General features: G+C 40.4%; 1 protein-coding gene across 1 annotated transcript in view; it reads right to left on the reverse strand.

The window, feature by feature from the left end:
- arhgef10 (Rho guanine nucleotide exchange factor (GEF) 10) overlaps positions 1–20,706 on the reverse strand; it is a 175,267-nt gene that overhangs the window by 99,889 nt on the left and 54,672 nt on the right. The window contains exons 2-3 of the mRNA XM_048597102.1: positions 1,617–1,901; positions 52–342 (exon numbers count right to left, since the gene is read on the reverse strand). Of these exons, the coding sequence (XP_048453059.1) occupies positions 52–342; positions 1,617–1,776 (451 nt within the window). The 5' untranslated portion in view covers positions 1,777–1,901. The remainder of the gene's footprint in view (positions 1–51; positions 343–1,616; positions 1,902–20,706) is intronic.

The following is a 20,706-nucleotide window of genomic DNA, read 5'->3' on the forward strand; positions in this document are numbered from 1 at the left end:
AGTTAATGAATCTTATTGCCAATTTCCATTTTTACAATGCAGACTCCTCACCTTCCTCATCAACAGAATTATTTCTTATTAAAGTAACAGGTGCTGAATATGTAGGAACCAACAATGGCACATTGGATGGTACAGCATATCCGCAGGGAACTGGAATACAATATCCAGCAGGAAGTGCATGACCAGTTGCCTTATTGTCCTGGAGGCTTTGTTCTGCTCCTGATGATTCAACTTCATCGCCTTCCTGGATTGGTGAGATATCTATAACCGAATATGGATTCACTTTTGCAAGTGCTGTGGCTTGTGTTGATGTATGTAGCAAATTGGCAGCAGTACCGTTTTCTGCAAAGGCAATCATATATTTAAAAATGTGTTTCTATCATCCATTAACTCAGGTCATTTTGATTTCTCCAAGTTATTTTCTCCTAACTTTTTCTTTTGATTAGAATTCTTGAAATTTGCTGCTGGCTGTTAAGGACCTCTATGTTGGACATTGGGAACAAACAACTCAAGGTGTGCAGCATGATTACAGACCACTATCACCCCAAATCCACAAACATTGACATCCAAAATATGCCAGCCTCTAAGAACCCTCATTACCCATCTCTGGTCCATTTATGGAATGCTTCTACACTTCAATGCTGCACTGGCCATTATCATTCTAATGCTGCTACAAGGATAGTAAGCAGTGAGGGGCATGCACCCAGTCCATGATTTGGACCATTCTGCACCTCCAGGCTATGAATTAGCTGTCACAGCATTCTCACTTACTGAGCCTACCTAGATGTTCATAGCATTCCTGCAATACAATGCCTTGCCTCATCTTACTTCTGCATTGACTTGCTGCACAGACTCAAAGTCAGGAAACTTGTCATAGTTGCCAGTGGGCCCTAGTAAAGTCAAGTAAATCATGGGCAGCCTTCAATACCAATCCAGGTGGCTGGTACATAGAAGGGGGTGATGTTGTTCCTAACAGAAGGAGCTACCTATTCTCTGCAGTTAAAAAAAAAACTCAGTTTAAACTTGAAGAAAACCAACTACCTTTCCTGCAGAAGTCATTGTGAGCTGTTACACGAGAATTAATAAATAGGGACATTTTCCAAGTGAATCAGAAGCTCTACTTCTTACAGACCAACAGAAGTTTCTAGAGAAAGACAACTGAACACCCAGGCCCTGGAAAGCTACAGAGGATCTTCTCAACATCTGAACTGGGAAGTCAACACCACTGAACTGACTTTCTAGTTTTTCTTTACCTCTACCAATATGTGTGTAGGTGTGTTTTAGTAGCACTATATGCCAACGGTCTATATCTGTTTTATCGTAACTGTAGTCTAATTGCTTCCAATAAAAAATACTTCTAGTCAGTACAGAAGCCTGGTCTGGGCCTGTTATCATCCTTGGTTTAAAAGTCAGGTAAATTGAGGTACTATGCCCAAACCTAAAAAAAAACTCATATTTGGTACGACTTCAGGAAAGCAGGGCTCAATTTGTCGTGTACTATTCCAGTGAGTCATAACAGGGTCTAACTGAAACTTTAAACAATTGTAGTATATTTTGACATAAATAAATCATTGTTAACATCTGTGATTCACATAACCCCTCTGTAACACTAATACCTCGTGCCACTGCTTTAGGGTCTTGATCGAAATCCTTTCTATGTGGGGACAAATTATTTGTTTCTGATATTTCGTAATATCCATGGTTGTCAGTAGCCATATCCAAAGTTACATCATCCTGTTTTGAGGCTTGTGTGGTGCCATGTTCCACTTCATTCATAACCACAGGTACAGGGGCAGAGCTGGGCTCTCTGTCTGCTTCTGGTATCTCATCACTGTCAAAATCAAATACTTTGCCTTCGTCTTGATCATCATCATCAAAGTATGGAAGCTCATTTTCTAGCACTGAAAGAAGAAAATAGGAATAGAAGAAGGTTTTAACTTTGCTTTAAACAGGACATAGTACTGTAATATAATATCTATCTGTATCTTATATGTAAATTTGTGGCTAAGTAAAGTTGCCTATTTGTTATGATGCAGGTGATAAATACATTTACACCTATATTTTTAAAAATAAATCAAAATCAAGCAAGGGAACAGGGCATTAAGCCAGACACCACTAGGGTATGGCACACCAAAGTTTTCAATGCCGGAGAATAAATTGTGATTGTTCAAAGGGGATAATTCCTGAACAAAAGGTTTTGGAAGATCACAATAAAACCACATTGGTGTAGGCAATCTACTGTAAACAGCTCTTAAATCTCTACATGTTCTGTTTCGAACAGGTATTTCCCTTTCAGTCTTGCATATCCAGTTTGCCCTCCTTTATGCACACCTTATTATTTCCGGTCTAGGTTCTTGACTTTACTGGGTGTCAGTTAGCTCAGTTGGCTGAGCAATTAGTTTGTGATATGGACTGATGCCAACAGTGCGGGTTCAATTCCTGCATCAGCTGAGGTTAGCATGACGGTCCCCACCTCTTTAACCTCTCTCCTCACCTGAAGTGTGGTGATCCTCAGATTGAACCCACCACCAGCCATGTCTCTATCTCTAATGAAAAGTCAGTCCTATGGTCCCTGAGACTATGGCAACTTTACCTTTACCTCTTGAATTTAATGCTTGCTTGTGTTTTCTTTTGATTGTGCTTACTCAAATGCTTAGGTAAGCATTAAATAGTGATAGTTTCACACCACTCCTCAATAATCATCAACTTATTTTTCAGCTGTTCCATAGATAAACTTAATGCTGCTTGTGGTACACTTTTGGTTTAAAACCAAATATTTAGTTCCACTGATTTCAGTGTTGGCCTGTAAACCAAAGCTTTACGGAGTGCCACGGTCTCACTGTGAGGTACTGTAATGTTTTACCATTAGTCCCGTTTCAATTTCCCATTTTCTGAAAGGTGCCAACAAAAGTTATGGAATAATTACAGATTTAACAGTTTTGAGTCCATGCACCCTGGGCTTTTGAATGATTTTATTGTCACAGGAATCCTTGAATTCATCCCATACTAAACAGAACATCACAGAAGTTGCAGGAAAAGCTCAGCAGGTCTGGCAGCATCTGTGAAGTGTCTGAGGAAGTGTCACCGGACCCAAAATGTTAGCTCTGTTTTTTCCTTCACAGATGCTGCCAGACCTGCTGAGCTTTTCCTGCAACTTCTGTTTTGTTTCCTGGTTTACAGCATCCGCAGTTCTTTCATTTTTTTGAGAGAACATCAAACTGATGTGAACAATCAAGCAGTTATATACAATATGCTTTTAAATACTGAATCCCACTTTTTAATTACTGTAGCTCCAGGCGAAAAGTGGTGAAGATACAGGACTATGAGAAGGTGACGGGCAATGAGATTAGCTTTGGATGCTCATTTTAGACACACTGCCATTTTCCCTTTTGTTAATCTTCTATGCAGTCAAAGTCTATGATTAAGTCAACAGATTCAAGTTAATTGTCATCCAGAAACCCAGACTATTCATTATCTAAAATAGGTTGTTCATTGAACTTGACAGTCAAGAATAGGCAGCATCACCTGACAAATTCCAACAACAAGACAAAGGCAATGGTAACTAAGGTGAGAGGCAAGTTTCTTTTTTAAAACACAGAGGGTGGTAAGTGCCTGGAATGTGCTGCCAGATGAAGTGGTAGAAGCAGATACGATAGCAACGTTTACGAGGCATCTTGAGAGATACATGAATAGGCAGGGAATAGAGGCAAATGGACTACGTAGAGGCAAAAGATTTTAGTTTAGAAAGGTGTCATGTGTCACCACACGCTTGGTAGGCCGAAGGGCCTGTTCCTGTTCTGTACTGATCTTTGTTCTTTCTTTGTGATCTCTCTCAAAGAATTTCACATGGGTATACTTGGAAAACTTCATTTAATGTACTTGTCCTCACCAGCAATCAAGGTAATAAGAACATCTTTAGTGTTGAAGTCTTACCCTTCTATGACTAAAGTGTATTCTACATTTTTGACTGTCACAAGCAACTGCCTGGTTTACTTTAAGGTGTACAATTAAATTCTGAAATCTTTGAACGAGAAATGAGGATTTAAATCTAAATTAAAAAATCATGGACATCTCGGTTCAAAATGTATTACAGCTTTAATTAAGTTATTTACAAATGTTCTCTATTTGGATATTTGTGGCTATTTGTTATCAATTTGTGGAGGAGAAAGTACATTGCTTCATCAGTGAAACACAACATAGGTCACTTTAATTGTTTGTGTTCACGCTGTGACTCCTTTCCTTGAAGAGAGTCTGAAAATCCATAAATGAAATTTAAATAAAGGTCACCTTCTGGTATTTCTCGTCTGATTTTGGTCCCGAGCAAATCCCAATCATTGTTGCAAAATAATTACCATTAAACCATTCACAACTTACCATTGCCGCAAATGTCAATGTAATACTCCTGCAGGTTTTATCATATGAAGTATTAAAAACAGTTTCCCTAGAAAAGGCTAGTCCAACTGAGACCGTAAAAAGCACAATACTGTGCTTGGAAGGCAGCAAGACCAGCTGCAAGCATCATTCTTCAAAGGAGCCTATCCGAGTTCCCAATTTATACACTCAGTCAATCGGAGTTCAGAAACAATGTTTTTGATCAGTACCACAATTTGTAGAGACTAGATGTACACTATGAATGCAACCATATTCTAAAGTGGCTGCGTATTGTTCTATTAATAAAGTTTTCAAGTACACTAAACATTGAAGCAGAGCTCATTTTGACTCTGGAGTGGAGTGCACAAATATGCTCTGCTTTGCTTCAGATCAAGTTTACTGGATAGAAAAGTGTTACTTTACAGATTAAAGCTATTATAGTAAAACCTGTACAAAAGGACGCTTCCAACAGAACAGAAATCTTGACAGAAGAGCTACTCTGAAGCCACCAATTTCAAACTGTGTACAGCCTTTAACTCCCTTGTTGGAGTTGTACCAGGGTGGTAATTGGCCTGCGTAAGATCTGCCTTCACGGCTCACTGAGGTTTGCACATACACTGAAGGACTCCTTCATTTTTGTGGAGACCATGCAAGACTGACATCTTGAGAGTCAAAGCATGTCCATATGCTCTTTTGACATTTCTAGCAAATTTATCAAATACTACTCAAACAAATCACTGGCATTTGCACAACATCATTACATTATAGCAATCTAGGTGTGTCACCCATTTCTGAATCAGTTCATCAAACTTATGGACTTAGCGACATGTGCAGTTGAGTTCCATTTCAACAGTGCCATTTATGTCAAAATGGATAGAATCCCTCGAGGCCCAATCTTGCTAACTTCTTCACTGGTTACCACAAGAAGCAAATCTATCCTTTGCATATTTCTGATATGTAAATGATGTTATACATGGTGGCACAGTGGCTCGGTGGTTAGCGCTGCTGCCTCACAGCGCCAAGGACCCGAGTTCAATTCTACCCTTGGGTGACTGTGCGGAGTTTGTACATTCTCCCCGTGTCTGTGTGGGTTTCCTCTGGGAGCTCCAGTTTCCTCCCACTGTCCTAAGATGTGCAGGTTAGGGGGACTGGCCATACCAAATTGCCCATAGTGTCCAGGGGATGTGCAGGATAGGTAGGTTAGCTGTGGAGAATGCAGGGTTACAGGGATTGGGTAGGATGCTCTTTTGAGGGTCAGTGTGAACTTGATAGGCCGAATCACCTGTTTCCACACTGTAGGGATTCTGTTCTATTCTATTAGAAGATAACTGTACATAAACAATCCAAGTCCACACTTATAGCGAGAATTTAATTTCAGTTAACCACACTCTGTGAAACTCACATACCACTGATTACTAGCTCCCCATTTTATATAACCAATTCACATTCAATTTACCCTTGATTAGTATATCCATCACCTGATTCCAATGGGTCTCAGGCATTCTTTGAGATCGTAATAAATGATAATAGATGCAGAAAGATAGAAAATGTTTGTGATATTTGAATCCACAGTTGTATCAAAGAATTTCTTCTCACAGTTAAATAAACTCCATCCTGTACTCAAATTTACCAGGCTACAAAGGATCATTGTAAGTACTGTTTACATCGTTGTTTGTTTCACCAGTGAGGCAAGTTTAGTTGCAGAAGAACTGGAATGAAGGGATCTATACAAAAGGGGGTTTGACTGGCAACAAATAGCTGACTGGTCTGTGGACTTGTGAGCAGTTGTAAATGACAAAGGCCTCTCTAAATCCTCAAGAAAGCCAGTTTATTTTTCCTCAGTAGTTGCGGCAAGCTGTTGCTATTACCCAATAAATCAGCTACATTATAAGCTCTGTGCCTCCTACAAAAAAGCAAATGTATCTGGAGAAGAGAGAGATTGTCAAAAAGCAAGTTCTGACAAAGCCAAATGGTTCATCTTAGTAAACTATGAAGACAGAGAATATTGAATGGCCTTTCCAGTCTTTCCATCTGCCCATGACACTAACGCTGTCTGTATCTGTATGTATATATGTGTGGAGGAGTTTCAGAAGCGGGGTTAGATTTAACTAGTAGTGTCATATATTGGCCACTCATGATTGTTTACCTATAGGTAAACAAATAAGTAAATAGGGATAAATAAATGAAATAAATAATAATTTTTGTTAATTATAGAAACTGGGTCTACGCTTTCTGTTAACCTTGGTCTTAAAAGACAGGTAAATTGAGGAATTTTGCACACTTTGATGAAATCTTTAACTTCTGTGAAAGCTCTGGAAATAGTCGGGCTTGGTTTCCAGCTTGCTACCCCAGTGAGGTGTCACGTTTATTTCTATCTCTGGTGCTGAGTAATGAAAAGCTTTATGAATACCAGTTAGTAAGCCAGTGTCCCTGAAGACTTACTGCTTAAACAGGAAATGGGAACATCACTGTAATGGATAATGTAACCTGGTGCATGGCTGCTGCCAAACGTCTTCAATCCATTCTAAAGCTTTGTTATAGAAGTTTCAATACATCTTCAGATTTCCTCATCTTGTGTTTTGAGACTAGACTGCCCTATTGCTGACAAAAACAATAGAGAAACTCCTTACAGAAGCTGCTCTCTGTTCCAAATGACAGCTGTTTGAAATGTAGATTGCCAGACTGTTAAGTGAACAGAGCTGAAAGCCAGTGTGTGGGAGAGGGATTCTTAGCATAGTTGCAGCCCTTTACATATCGAATGTGGTCTCAGCTGGTTTGTCGAGATTGTTGGGGAAGAAAAATACCGTACAGTGTCCCTTTTGAAAATCAGGTCCCTAAAATTTCTGCAACATCCTCATTGAAGATTTACTAATTTGATTCACTTAAGTATTGCAATCTGCTTTAGATACAGTCATGAAAAGCTAAGCATTGGAGACTGGAAAATATTTTTGGCAGGGGAAGCAGAATGCAGAGATGGTGCCTGAGACATAAAACATAAATTTAACAGTCATTTCCCTTTAGCTGCAACATAGAGTCAGCATTAACGTATCTTTTTCAGGTTGGAAAGATGTAGTTAGTTAGTCGATTACCATAAAGATCAGTCTTGGTACCTCAATTACTCACTATATTAATGATTGAGAGGAGGAGCCAGATTTGGTGATAATACCACTAAAGGATGAGGACATAACTAATCTGCAAGGGGTTACAGATAGTTATGTGTGTGCAAAAACTTGGCAGATTGAGCTTAATGTAAGAAAATATGAGGTCATATACTTTGATAGGAAGAGTCAAAAGGCAGGCTATAATTTAAATGAGAGAGACTCCAAAAGTTGCAGCACAGAGGGATCTGGGTGTTTTTGAGCAAAAATCACAAAAAGTTAGCATACAGATGCAGCAGGTAATTAAGAAGGCAAATAGAAGTTTAGCCTTTAATGCCAGGTGTTGAAGTTTAAAAATAAGGAAGTCTTGTTATAAATGTACAGGGTGTTGGCAAGTCCACATCTGGAGTACTGTATACAGTTCTGGTCTCTTTTAAAAGAAAGATATACCAGCTTTGGCGACAGTTCAGAAAAGACTCACTAGGCTGAGTCCGAGGATGAAGGGATTGACTTACTGAGAACATCTAAATAGGTTAGGCCTTTATTTGTTAAGGTTTAAAAGACTGAGGAGTGATCCTATTGAAATATACAAGATTCTGATGTTGAGAAGATATTTACAGAGGTGGAGAAATCTTAAATTAGGGACCTAGTTACAGAATAAGGGGACACTTATTTAAAACTAAGATGGAAAAGAATTTCTTCTGCCAGAGGGTAGGAATCCTCTACCCTCAGAATTGTGGCAGCCAGATCACTGAAAATAGTTGAAGAGGAAGTAGATAGATTTTTGAATTATCAAGGAATTGAGGGCAATGAAGAGCTGGCAATTAGGAGCTGAGGCCTGGAGCAGATCAGTCATGATCCTATAGAATGGTGGGGCAGGATTCAAGGTCTGAATGGCCTAGTCTTGTTCGGTATATAAAGCAGGGCAAGAGTTATAGCTGGGGGAAAGGCAACTATGAGGCGATGAGGCAAGATTTAGGATGCATAGGATGGAGAAGGAAACTGCAGGGGCTGGGCACAATTGAAATGTGGAGCTTGTTCAAGGAACAGCTACTGCGTGTCCTTGAGAAGTATGTACCTGTCAGGCAGGGAGGAAGTGGTCGAGCGAGGGAACCGTGGTTTGCTAAAGAAGTTGAATCTCTTGTCAAGAGGAAGAAGGAGGCTTATGTAGAGATGAGGCATGAAGGCTCAGTGAGGGCGCTTGAGAGTTACAAGTTAGCCAGGAAGGAGCTAAAGAGAGAGCTAAGAAGAGCCAGGAGGGGACATGAGAAGTCTTTAGCAGGTAGGATCAAGGAAAACCCTAAAGCTTTCTATAGGTATGTCAGGAATAAAAGAATCACTAGAGTAAGATTGGGGCTGGTCAAGGACAGTAGTGGGAAGTTGTGTGTGGAGTCCGAAGAGATAGGAGAGGTGCTAAATGAATATTTTTCGTCAGTATTCACACAGGAAAAAGACAATGTAGTCGAGGAGAATACTGAGATACAGTCTATTAGACTAGACGGGATTGAGGTTCATAAGGAGGAGGTGTTAGCAATTCTGGAAGGTGTGAAAATAGATAAGTCCCCTGGGCCGGATGGGATTTATCCTAGGATTCTCTGGGAAGCTGGAGAGGAGATTGCAGAGCCTTTGGCTTTGATCTTTATGTCGTCATTGTCTTCAGGAATAGTGCCAGAAGACTGGAGACGAGCAAATGTTGTCCCCTTGTTCAAGAAGGGGAGTAGAGACAACCCTGGTAATTATAGACCAGTGAGCCTTACTTCGGTTGTGGGTAAAGTGTTGGAAAGGAATATAAGAGATAGGATTTATAATCATCTAGAAAGGAATAATTTGATTAGGGATAGTCAACACGGTTTTGTGAAGGGTAGGTCGTGCCTCACAAACCTTATTGAGTTCTTCGAGAAGGTGACCAAACAGGTGGATGAGGGTAAAGCGGTTGATGTGGTGTATTTGGATTTCAGTAAAGCGTTTGATAAGGTTCCCCATGGTAGGCTATTGCAGAAAACACGGAGGCATGGGATTGAGGGTGATTTAGCGGTTTGGATCAGAAATTGGCTAACTGTAAGAAGACAGAGGGTGGTGGTTGATGGGAAATGTTCATCCTGGCGTTCAGTTACTAGTGGTGTACCTCAAGGATCTGTTTTGGGGCCACTGCTGTTTGTCATTTTTATAAATGACCTGGATGAGGGCGTAGAAGGATGGGTTAGTAAATTTGCGGATGACACCAAAGTCGGTGGAGTTGTGGATAGTGCAGAAGGATGTTGTAGGTTACAGAGGGACATAGATAAGCTGCAGAGCTGGGCTGAGAGGTGGCAAATGGAGTTTAATGCGGAAAAGTGTGAGGTGATTCACTTTGGAAGGAGTAACAGGAATACAGAGTACTGGGCTAATGGTAAGATTCTTGGTAGTGTGGATGAGCAGAAAGATCTCGGTGTCCATGTGCATAGATCACCCAGGTTGATAGCATTGTTAAGAAGGCGTACAGTATGTTAGGTTTCATTGGTAGAGGGATTGAGTTTCGGAGCCATGAGGTCATGTTGCAGCTGTACAAAACTCTGGTGCGGCCGCACTTGGAGTATTGCGTACAGTTCTGGTCACCGCATTATAGGAAGGATGTGGAAGCATTGGAAAGGGTGCAGAGGAGATTTACCAGGATGTTGCCTGGTATGGAGGGAAGGTCTTATGAGGAAAGGCTGAGGGTTTTGAGGCTGTTTTCGTTAGAGAGAAGAAGGTTAAGAGGTGACTTGATAGAGACAAACAAGATCATCAGAGGATTAGATAGGGTGGAGAGTGGGAGCCTTTTTCCTCGGATGGTGATGGCTAGCACGAGGGGACATAGCTTTAAATTGAGGGGTGATAGATATAGGACAGATGTCAGAGGTAGGTTCTTTACTCAGAGAGTAGTAAGGGCGTGGAATGCCCTGCCTGCAAAAATAGTAGACTCGCCCACTTTAAGGGCATTTAAATGGTCATTGGATAAACATATGGATGATAATGGAATAGTTTAGGTTAGATGGGCTTCAGACTGGTTTCACAGGTCGGCGCAACATCGAGGGCCGAAGGGTCTGTACTGCGCTGTAATGTTCTATGCTCTATGTTCTTATAAGAAGTTCATCACCAGATAAAGACAAGACAAATTAACAACAGTACTTACATTGCAGTAACAAATTTGATGGGATTCAGTTCTGGAATTATGAATGGCTTCAAAAATCAGCAAATAAACAAACGTCCCATTATTTTGAAAATGTTATAAACAGCAATGTGATAGTTAGATCAAAGGATACACATGAATCAAAGTGTAGACCTGGATGAACACAGCAGGCCAAGCAGCATCAGAGGAGCAGGAAAGCTGACGTTTCGGGTCTGGACCCTTCTTCATGAACCCTCTACGTGAATTAAAGTACATTGATGTTACTGACCAAGAACTGACTATGATCCTAAATTAATTTGATAAGCAACTTAGTACCAAATGAACTGCCCATGAGATTAAGCTGTGCTTTGACAGAGCTGAAAATTGGGTAACAGGCCTGTTTGGAAGGTGCCAATGGCCTAATCTGCACCAAATTATTATGTTCTGAAACAAAGAAATAGTTTTTATGAGATGACCCTGTTGAAATTAACCAAATCAAATACTTCTGCACTGAACTGAATCCAAAGAAGATGCATAAAATGACCTATGGAAATGTAGTCCTGATCATGCAGGAAATGGCACACTAAAAAGTTACCAAATACTGATTTCCCAAATATTATTCGCTGCTACAGGGACAATGCAAAGCAAAACATGGGTGCATCCTTCAGAGGAAATAATGGAAGAGGGTGGTTCCGGGTATCAGGTTGCAGCAAACTGCGTATGAGGATATTTAACATCTGGGAGAGAGGATGTCTGTCCACTCTCTTAGATTTCATTATGCACCGCAAACTCAAAGCAGGAAGCACTGCACTTCTGGAGGTTCTATTGATGACAATAAAAATTTGACACTGGAGTATTTTGGACAGAAAAAAGGACTTCCTTTTCATAAGCAGAAAGCAGAAATGTAGCCAACATATTATCTAAAGGATAACACTGGAGTTGCATGGGTATACACATGGGTTGAGAGCTTGGATTTCTTTGTTCTTGGGGAAGAAAAGGTCTGAGCCATGACCTAATAGGAATTTTTAAAATTACGAACAGTTTTGATAAGAGTGGATAAAGAGAAAATGTGTCTTGCGGCTGGAAGAGTGGTCAGGGTCATCAATACAGGATCAGTGACAACATGGGAGTTGTTACATAGGGAGCGATTGAAGTGTCTAGTATCACTTCATTTAAGGGGATGCTTAACAAACATATAAGTGAGAAGGGAAGGCAGCTTTACATTACTAGATTTTGATCAGAAAAGACAGAAGGATGCTGCAGCGGAGCTTAAACTGGGTGTGAACTATTTGTGCTGAATGGCCTCCTTCAGTGTCATACATTCTATGTAATCCAAACATTTATTTTCAGGAGTTTGTTTTTGAATCAGTTTTAATGAAGCATATTTATTGCAAAAATGTATATCATATAAATAAAAAAAGTTACATTTGTAGACACTGAACAGTGCCACTGACAGGGTCTTGTTTTAACCGTGATCATACAATGTCTAGATTTAAGATTAAAGCAGTCAAACTGTTACAAGTAACACAAGAAAGGGTTAGTGATGGAGAGAACTGAATTGGCACAAAGCTGGAAAGAACCTAATGTTTTCATTTTAGTGTACAGAAGTACATCCCAAGAAATGCTACCCTTCTGGGATCAAAAATCCAAATATTAAGTCATTGTAAACAAAGAAACTATAGATAAGACTGTGTCAGATGCCAGTGTGTATTTATAAAACCAAGTCACACACACTGAAATAATTAAGAGTTTGCAGAAGTTAGAACAGAATGGGAACTGGATGATGAATATCTGGACGCTTGACATCTTATGTTTAAGTGTATCAGATGGAGCCTAACTGGGAGCGAGCTTCTGACAGGTGGGAGTAGGTGAGCATCATCTGTTTGAGGCTCGGACTATATTGACTCTTGGGCCTCAGCTGAATGCTGCCAACCTTCTGTCTGGACGAAATAGACAGGAAACATGCGCTATGGGCAGATCAACATTTCAAGAGTACTAAAGTGGATGTGCAATGTGATTGATGGAGACAAGGTAGCACCAAGAGTGGCGACTTTCATTCCAGTGGCAAAGGGGGCTCATGCCTGACCACCAAGCCTATGATGGTGGCCTTAATATGTAAAGTTGGACACTTTCTTTATTTCTACATTTTTCTGCCTTTATAGTCTTTGTTTTGATTAATTTTTCTATGTTTCAAGATGGTCCTGGAGAGTGGTGACACTTCACAACACTTTTCACTGTTTAAAGTTTTGCCAAAGATCTGTAGCTCAGGTTGTGGATGATTGTTGACTTGCTTGCCGAGCTGACTTGTTTTTGTTCAGATGTTTTGTCACCATGCTAGGTGACATCATCAGTGGAGCCTTCGATGAAGCGATGTTGTTCTACTCTGCTTGGTCCAGTCTGTTATGGTGAGTACTGTCTTTTCCGGTTTTGATCTGTATGGGGTTTGTATATGGGGTCCAATTCTATATGTTTGTTGATTGAACTATGGGTGGAGACCCATGCCTCCAGGAATTCCTGTGCATGTCTATGTTTGGCTTGGGCTACTATGGTTACCTTGTCCCAGTTAAATTGATGGCCTTCATTGTCTGAGTGTAGCGAAATTAAGGAGAGTTCATCGTGCCATTTGCTGCTAGCTGATTTTCCTGTATTCTGATGGCTAGGTTCCTTCCTGTCTGTTCAATGTAATGTTTGTGGCAGTCATTGTATGGTATTTTGTAAACCATGTTGGTTCTGCATGTTGTGGGAATGGGGTCTTTAATCCTTGTGAGTGTTTGTCGTAGAGTGGCTGTGGGCTTGTGGGCCACCATGATTCCTAGCGGTCTTAGGAGTCTTGTTGTCAGTTCCGATATCTTCCTGATGTAGGGAAGTGTGGTCAGTGTGTTAGGTTGTACTGTGTCCTCCTGTTGTTATCTGTTATATAGGCATCTGTGGATGAAGATGCGGGGATATCCGTTTATAGCGAGGATATTGTATAAGTGTTCTTCTTCTTCCTGGCGTAATTCTGGAGTGTTGCAGTGTGTCCTGGCCCATTTAAATAGTGTCCTAATGCAGCTTTGTTTGTGGACGTTGGGGTGGATGCTGTGGAAGTTGAGGATTTGACCTGTATGGGTTGCTTTTCTGTCTACTGAGGTTTGGAACTCCCCGTTTGTCAGTCGGTCTACCTTAACATCCAGAAATGGATGTTCCAGAAACTGCAACACTCCAGAATTACATTGGAACAAACTCATTGTTCACTGTATTTTGTAATGAGATCCATATGAAAATAAATAAATCAAATCAATTTTTTAAAAAAAAATGGTAATTCACAGGGTCCACGTGTGTGCATGTTTATATAGGTCAGAGTAGCAGAAGGCCAGACTTTCCTTATGAGAACGCAAGAACATAAGAACCAGGAGCAGGAGCAGACCATCTGGCCCTTCGAGCCTGCTCCGCCATTCAATAAGATCATGGCTGATCTTTTCATGGCCTCCGTTCCACTTACCCACTCTCTCACCATGACCTTTAATTCCTTTACAATTCAAAACTTATCTATCTTAGCTTTAAAAACAAAACATTCAACAAGGAATTCTCGACTACTTCACTGTACAGGGAATTCCACAGATTCACAACCCTTTGGGTGAATAAGTTCCTCCTCAATTCAGCCCTAAATCTGCTGCCCCTAATTTTGAGTCTATGCCCTCTTGTTCTACTTTCACCTGCCAGTGGAAACAACCTCCCTGCTTCCATCTTACCTATTCCCTTCATAATTTTATATGTTGCTATAAGATCCCCCCTCATTCTTCTAAATTCCAATGAACATAATCCCAGCCTATTCAGCCTCTCTTCACAAGCCAACCCTCTTAATCAAGTGAATCTCCTCTGCACCCCCTCCAGTGCCAAGTACATCCTTTCTCAAGTAAGGAGACCAAAACTGCATGCAGTACTCCAGGTGTGGCCTCACCAGCACCCTATACATAACCTCTCTGCTTTTAAACTCAATCGCCCTAGCAACGAAGGACAAAGTTCCATTTGCCTTCTTAATTACCTGCTGTTCCTACAAACCAACCTTCTGCGATTCATGCACAAGGACACCCAGGTCCCTCTGCACAGCAGCATTGTGCAATTTTTTACTGTTCAAGTAATAGTCCCTTTTACTGTTATTCCTACCAAAATGGATGACTTCACATTTATCAACATTGAATTCCATCTGCCAGACCTTTGAAATTTTGCAGAGGGATATAGATAGTTTCAGTGAGTGGGCAGAGTCCTTTGCACACTTTGCTCTACCATTCAACTTAGTGTCATCCGCAAACTTTGACACACTACATGTGGTCCCCAACTCCAAATCGTCTATGTAAGTTATAAATAATTGCAGTCCCAGCACTGATCCCTGAGGAACACCACTAGTCACTGTTCGCCAACCAGAAAAGCACTTATTTATTCCCACACTTTGCTTCCTGTTATATAACCAATCCTTAATCTATGCTAATACATTGCCTGTAACACCATGCACCTTTATCTTACGCAGCAGCCTTTTGTGCAGCACCTTGTCGAATGCCTTTCAGAAATCCAGATACACCACATCTACTGGGTCCCCATTGTCCACTGCACTCGTAATGTCTTCATAGAATTCCAGCAAGTTATTCAAGCATGACCTGTCTTTCATGAACCCATGCTGCATCCAGGCAGTGGGGCAATTTCTATCTAGATGTCTTGCTATTTCTTCCTTGATGACAGATTCAAGCATTTTCCCTATTACCGAAGTTAATCTAACAGGCCTATAATTCCCCATCTTTTGTCTACCTCCTTTTCTAAACAGTGGAGTCACATTTACTGTTTTCCAATCCGCTGGAACTGCCACAGAGTCCAGCGAATTTTGGAAAATTACCACGAGTGCATTTTCTATTTCTCCCACCATCTCACTTAGTACCCTGGGATGCATTCCGCCAGGGCCAGGAGACTTGTCTACCTTTAGTTCCATTAGCTTGCCCAATGCTACCTCTTCCGTGATAATGATTGTGTCTCGGTCCTCACCTAGTTTAGTCACTTTGTCAATGAGGCTCACAGAAGCATCTGCTAATTGGCTGTTGAAATTTTACCAGGATCCCAATGACATTACAGCACACAATTTAGAGTCAGAGTGATTTCAGCACAGAAGGGGGCCATTGAGCCCTATGAGCCTATGTTGGTTCTCTTAGGAATGATCCTGTCAGCCCCAAACCTACACAATATCTTTGGAGCAACACAAGTTTATTTTCCTCATTGAATATCTTCACTTCTACCATCCTCATACGCAACAAGTTTCAGATCATTCCCTTTCTCTCTTCATAGTTGTGCTTACATCTCTCTTACATTTTGACGCACTAACGAGGTTCCCATCTAAAATAATGGGCACACATTTGCAAAATCAAAAACTGAATAGGCGGTTAATTCTTTGTAATCACTTCAACAGATCTAGTACAAAATATAAATATAAATGCAAACTATAGTTTATCTACTCAGAGATAGGTTCACCTGCACATCCGTCAATGTGGTCTACTGCATCTGCTGCTCCCGATGTGGCCTCCTCTACCTTGGTGAGACCAAGCGGAGGCTCGGAGACCGCTTTGTAGAGCACCCGTGCTCTGTTCGTGACAAACAACAACACCTTCCTGTCGTGAGCCATTTCAACTCCCCCTCCCACTCCCCGGGTGACATGTCCATCCTGGGTCTTCCCCAGTGTCACAATGATGCCACCCGTAAACTGGAGGCGCAGCACTTAATATTCCGCCTCAGGAGCCTACAGCCCAATGACCTAAATGTGGATTTTACCAGTTTCAAAATATCCCCACAATGGCCTCATCCCATGTACAACCCTCCCTCTCATCCCTGCCTTCTTGACCTGATACAACCTGTCCATCTTCTCTCCCACCTATCCGCTTCTCCCACCTCACTGACCAATCCCCACCACTCCCTACCTGCACTCACCTATCACCATCCCACCTACCTTCCCCAGCCCCAACCCTCCTCTCTCTATTTGTTTGAGCTCCCTTCCCCCTTCCCCATTTCTGTAGGGTCCCTACCCGAAACATCAACTTTCTTGTTCCTTGAAAACTGCCTGGCCTGCTGTGTTCCTCCAGTTCCACACTTTGTTTTGTTTCTGGCTACATTTTCCAAAGTCAAATCTACAAAGGCAACAGTGGTGTCAGGTGATACAGCATTAACTGTCCTACATCAGAGGAAAATGTCATTCACATCAAATCTTTTAGAGTAAATATGAGAGAGAACCTGGTTAGACAGGAGCTTTTAAACTTACCAGACTCATAGGACAGGAAAGGCAAAGAGGCAAAAATGAGGGTCAGAATCATAGAGAAGATCTGCGTCCAGACCAGTGAACAGCAGGACAGGGAACAGAAACTTGATGCAGAGGGCTAACCTCAATCCCTGGGAAAATAGAATACTTACACAGATCCAGGAGAAGCACAAGCAATACTTGAGTGGGACAGGTACCAGAACAGTAAATAGACTTTAGTACAACTGGAGATTTTGAGATGCCTTCCCACCTTCTGGAAGTTGGTCAGTTTAGCAGTACCAACTACCACAGGTCACACAAGAGTATGAGTTTTGATAGGGACCCATCATACTAGACCCCAGCCTCTTCAGAAAATGGCTTATAGAATAATAGTAGTGATAACAATGCACCTTTATCATAAACAAGTAGTACTACCCAAAAGACATCTAAAATTCTCCAAGAATAGCAAGCTGTGGTGAATCCGTCCATTGCAAAAGTAGTTAGATTTAGAAGTTAAGCCTGCTGCTTCTTTCTACTGCTACTGCTCAAATATCTCAGAAGTCAGAGATGCCCTTCCCTACGACAAAATATGTGCCAAAAGTCAAAATAAGTAACAGAATTGTTTATAGTTTAAATGAGAAAAGTTCCATTGCATGCCATCCACCTTGAATCAAAAATCAGAGTGCACATCTTTTCAGAAAGATCTGTAGGATAACTGAATCCTGGTGCTCTTCGAAACAAAACCACTACTATAGATTATTTCTGACAAAACTTAAGTTTTGATTCTTTATCCTTTCCTCCACATTTCACCCCAATAGAAACCAAGCATGAAGTTCACAAATGGAAACATATATACAATTTAAAACGTTAGTAATACTCTTGAAGTCTTCCATCAAAGCATTTGAGACACTGCACATTACTCCCAAAGTAATCATTACATTATGAGATGGGTAACAGTCATGTAATCAGTATTAGAAAAAAAATTCAAGGCTTAAAAAAAAATCCAAAGAGCTTGTGCCCTTGCTTATACTTTCCTCAACTTTGGGAGTGGCTATATTATTAATTATGTGAACCAACAGTAAAAAGAAATAACAAAAAATGTATTCTTCCTCCTAAATTTTCTTTCCTTGGTAAAATATAATCATTGGTCAATATAAAGGAGCCAGCAAGAGCTGTTTTTGTAGTTAAGAAATAAAGTTCACTTTACCAGGAAAAGCCATCTTCAGTGTGAGGAAATGGCAGAGATCATTGAGTCTTTTGCAGAGAAATGTGAAAGTCATAAAACATTAATGAAATTAAAAATAGAAGTTGGTTAACAAAGAGATACTGGAGGCCCAACCATAATTTTTTGATGATCTTTGGAAACTGGAACTGACTGAAGGGACTAAAGAAATGTAAACATTAAACAATATTTAAGAAAGGGAGAATGAATAGCAGATGGGTATCAGTTGGTCTTACTTTGAAATGCAGTAAAACCTTTCCAGCCTATTAGATAAAATTAAAATGGCGAACAATTAAGGCTAGTGTCATGGCCACAGGGCATGAAGTTTAATCCCAAAGAAATCTGTATTCTCTTCTATGCATTCATGTTTAAATTCTGTTCCTTTCGAAATGTCACAACCTTGTTGGACTCAAAATAGCGGAGGGTGATCATTTGACTGTATTTCCAGATGCTTTTGAATGCCTGCACTTATTAGACATTCCAGCTAAAACTGACACAAAGGGACTGGAGTTTGGAGACAAGCTGTCAAGCTCTAGCCAGCTCTTCAAAAGGAAAACATCAAGACCTATTATGCTAAAATAAGCACAAATGCTTTTACAGTTATGTCATCATCTTGGAAAGGAAATTCTGAGGAAGGTAAAGCTACACTGTCAGTTTAGCAAGTTTCCAATTTACCCATACAGCTGGCTAATCAGCCCCTGAAATATCTGTCCTCCTCATCTAACTGTCACTGCAGCTAGTTGAATTGCTTAAATATATAATTCCAGAATTCTTATTCAGTTGCTGTTTGACCACCAGTAGAATAGCAAGGCTCCAGGCTGGGTTAGCTGTCTGCCTTGTATTCTCCGTCTCCAAGAGACGCAATAGGTTTTCAATACACTGAATATGGAATATTAACCGAATCGTGGATGTGCATTTTCTGGAAGCATTGGGTGAAGAGTGAGATGAGAATTTTTACATGAATGTTAACGAATGTGACAGCATCTGCAGGGATTGCAACAATGATTAGAGGATAGAAAGCAAAATAACTGCTTTTCCAAGCAGTAGGATTAGATATAGGCATGCTCTGGAATGTAATCTGGGAACCTTTTGCAGGTTTCATTTGCGTAAATGATTTGAACACAAGTACAAGATGAATGGCAATGAGATAATTCAAAGAACTGTGGATGCTGGAAATCTGAAACAAAAATAAAAATTGCTGGAGAAACTCAGCTGGTCTGGCAGCTGAGAAAACAATGTTAGCATTTCAAGTCCAGTGAGACTTCTTTAGGACAGAACAAAAGTTCTGAAGAAGGGTCACTGGACTGGAAATGTTAAATTTGTTTTTTCTCCTGCTGCCAGGCCTAAGTTTCTCCAGCAATTGATGAATGGCAATGAAGTTTGCTGATGATGCCATCTCAATGAAAATGGACTCCAAGGAATAATGTAAAAAAGGAGCTTAAATATTTTTTGCATAAGTTTTGCAATTCAATGATAAATGGAAAATGGCAGGCTTTGGATAAAAGAATAATAATTTAAAACTTTAAACAGACTAGTGAAAGAGACAGAGTGATGAGGAGAGTGAATCTAGCTGAGGTTTTAAAAACGACAGTAAAATTTAAGAGATAACTAGCGAAAGTCCTTTTTCATTCATCATGAGGAGCAGATGTGCCCCCATTCTTTCAATAATGGGGCATTATAATTTAACTTTATTCTGCCCCTACCAGAAATTCTCAATATATGCTATTTCAGGGGATCACTGGATTGTGAGAGGAATGGGATTTTCAGACTAATAACACTCCGCATTTCTCTCCTCTCGCTTGGTTAGTACGAGATCGCGTGAGAAAGCACATGTGCTAATAATGTGCAACACGAAGGAACGACTGAACAAGTGTTTAAAATTGGAATATCCAACAATCCCATCAATCAAACAGTCAAAACAAGTTTGAATCTCCCTTGTTGACACCTTAATTTTGAACAAATGAGAATGTAGCTCAATTATTTAAAGCTATCCAACAATTATTTCACTGTTCTACACTAATTTTTATTTCTATGATATTCTGCTCATCCAAATCACTATAAACTATCTATAGCGATAACTAGATAACTACTGAATACAGATTATAAATCTGGCATAAGCAAAGCAAATGACTCGTTGCCAGATCTTCACGACAAACCAAGCCAAAATCTGCTTCAAACTGCCACGTTGATATGATTTTCTAACGACAGATTCATAAGTGATGTATCCAAAGCACTCTCTTTCCGACGTTGACATTTATCATAGTCTCATTTGTCATGCATATTTCAGTCATATTAACTTGCTTTCCAGAATCCAGCTGCCTTGGGCTATTTCACACCACATGTAACATCATGCTCTGAACCTACTTCTTTCTATTACCTTTCTTATGTCCTCCTTATTCTTTTGTGAAGTCCGATTTGTTCATTTAGCAGGCTACTTTGGGATAGTGATTCTTCATAAAAATGTTACCTAAATGCAACTTCAAAGTAACAAAGAGTACATTTAGGATGTCACTGTACCTTTCAGTACTAAGTGAGGTGGTGGGTTTCTTAGTTGGCAACATGCCACCACTCCCAACAATGAAAACCTTCCTCCTTGCATGGCAATCAATCAATCAGTTCATTAAGAGCTGACAGACCG

Source organism: Rhincodon typus, chromosome 5 (assembly GCF_021869965.1).
Source record: "Rhincodon typus isolate 14 chromosome 5, sRhiTyp1.1, whole genome shotgun sequence".
Classification (NCBI taxonomy): domain Eukaryota; kingdom Metazoa; phylum Chordata; class Chondrichthyes; order Orectolobiformes; family Rhincodontidae; genus Rhincodon; species Rhincodon typus.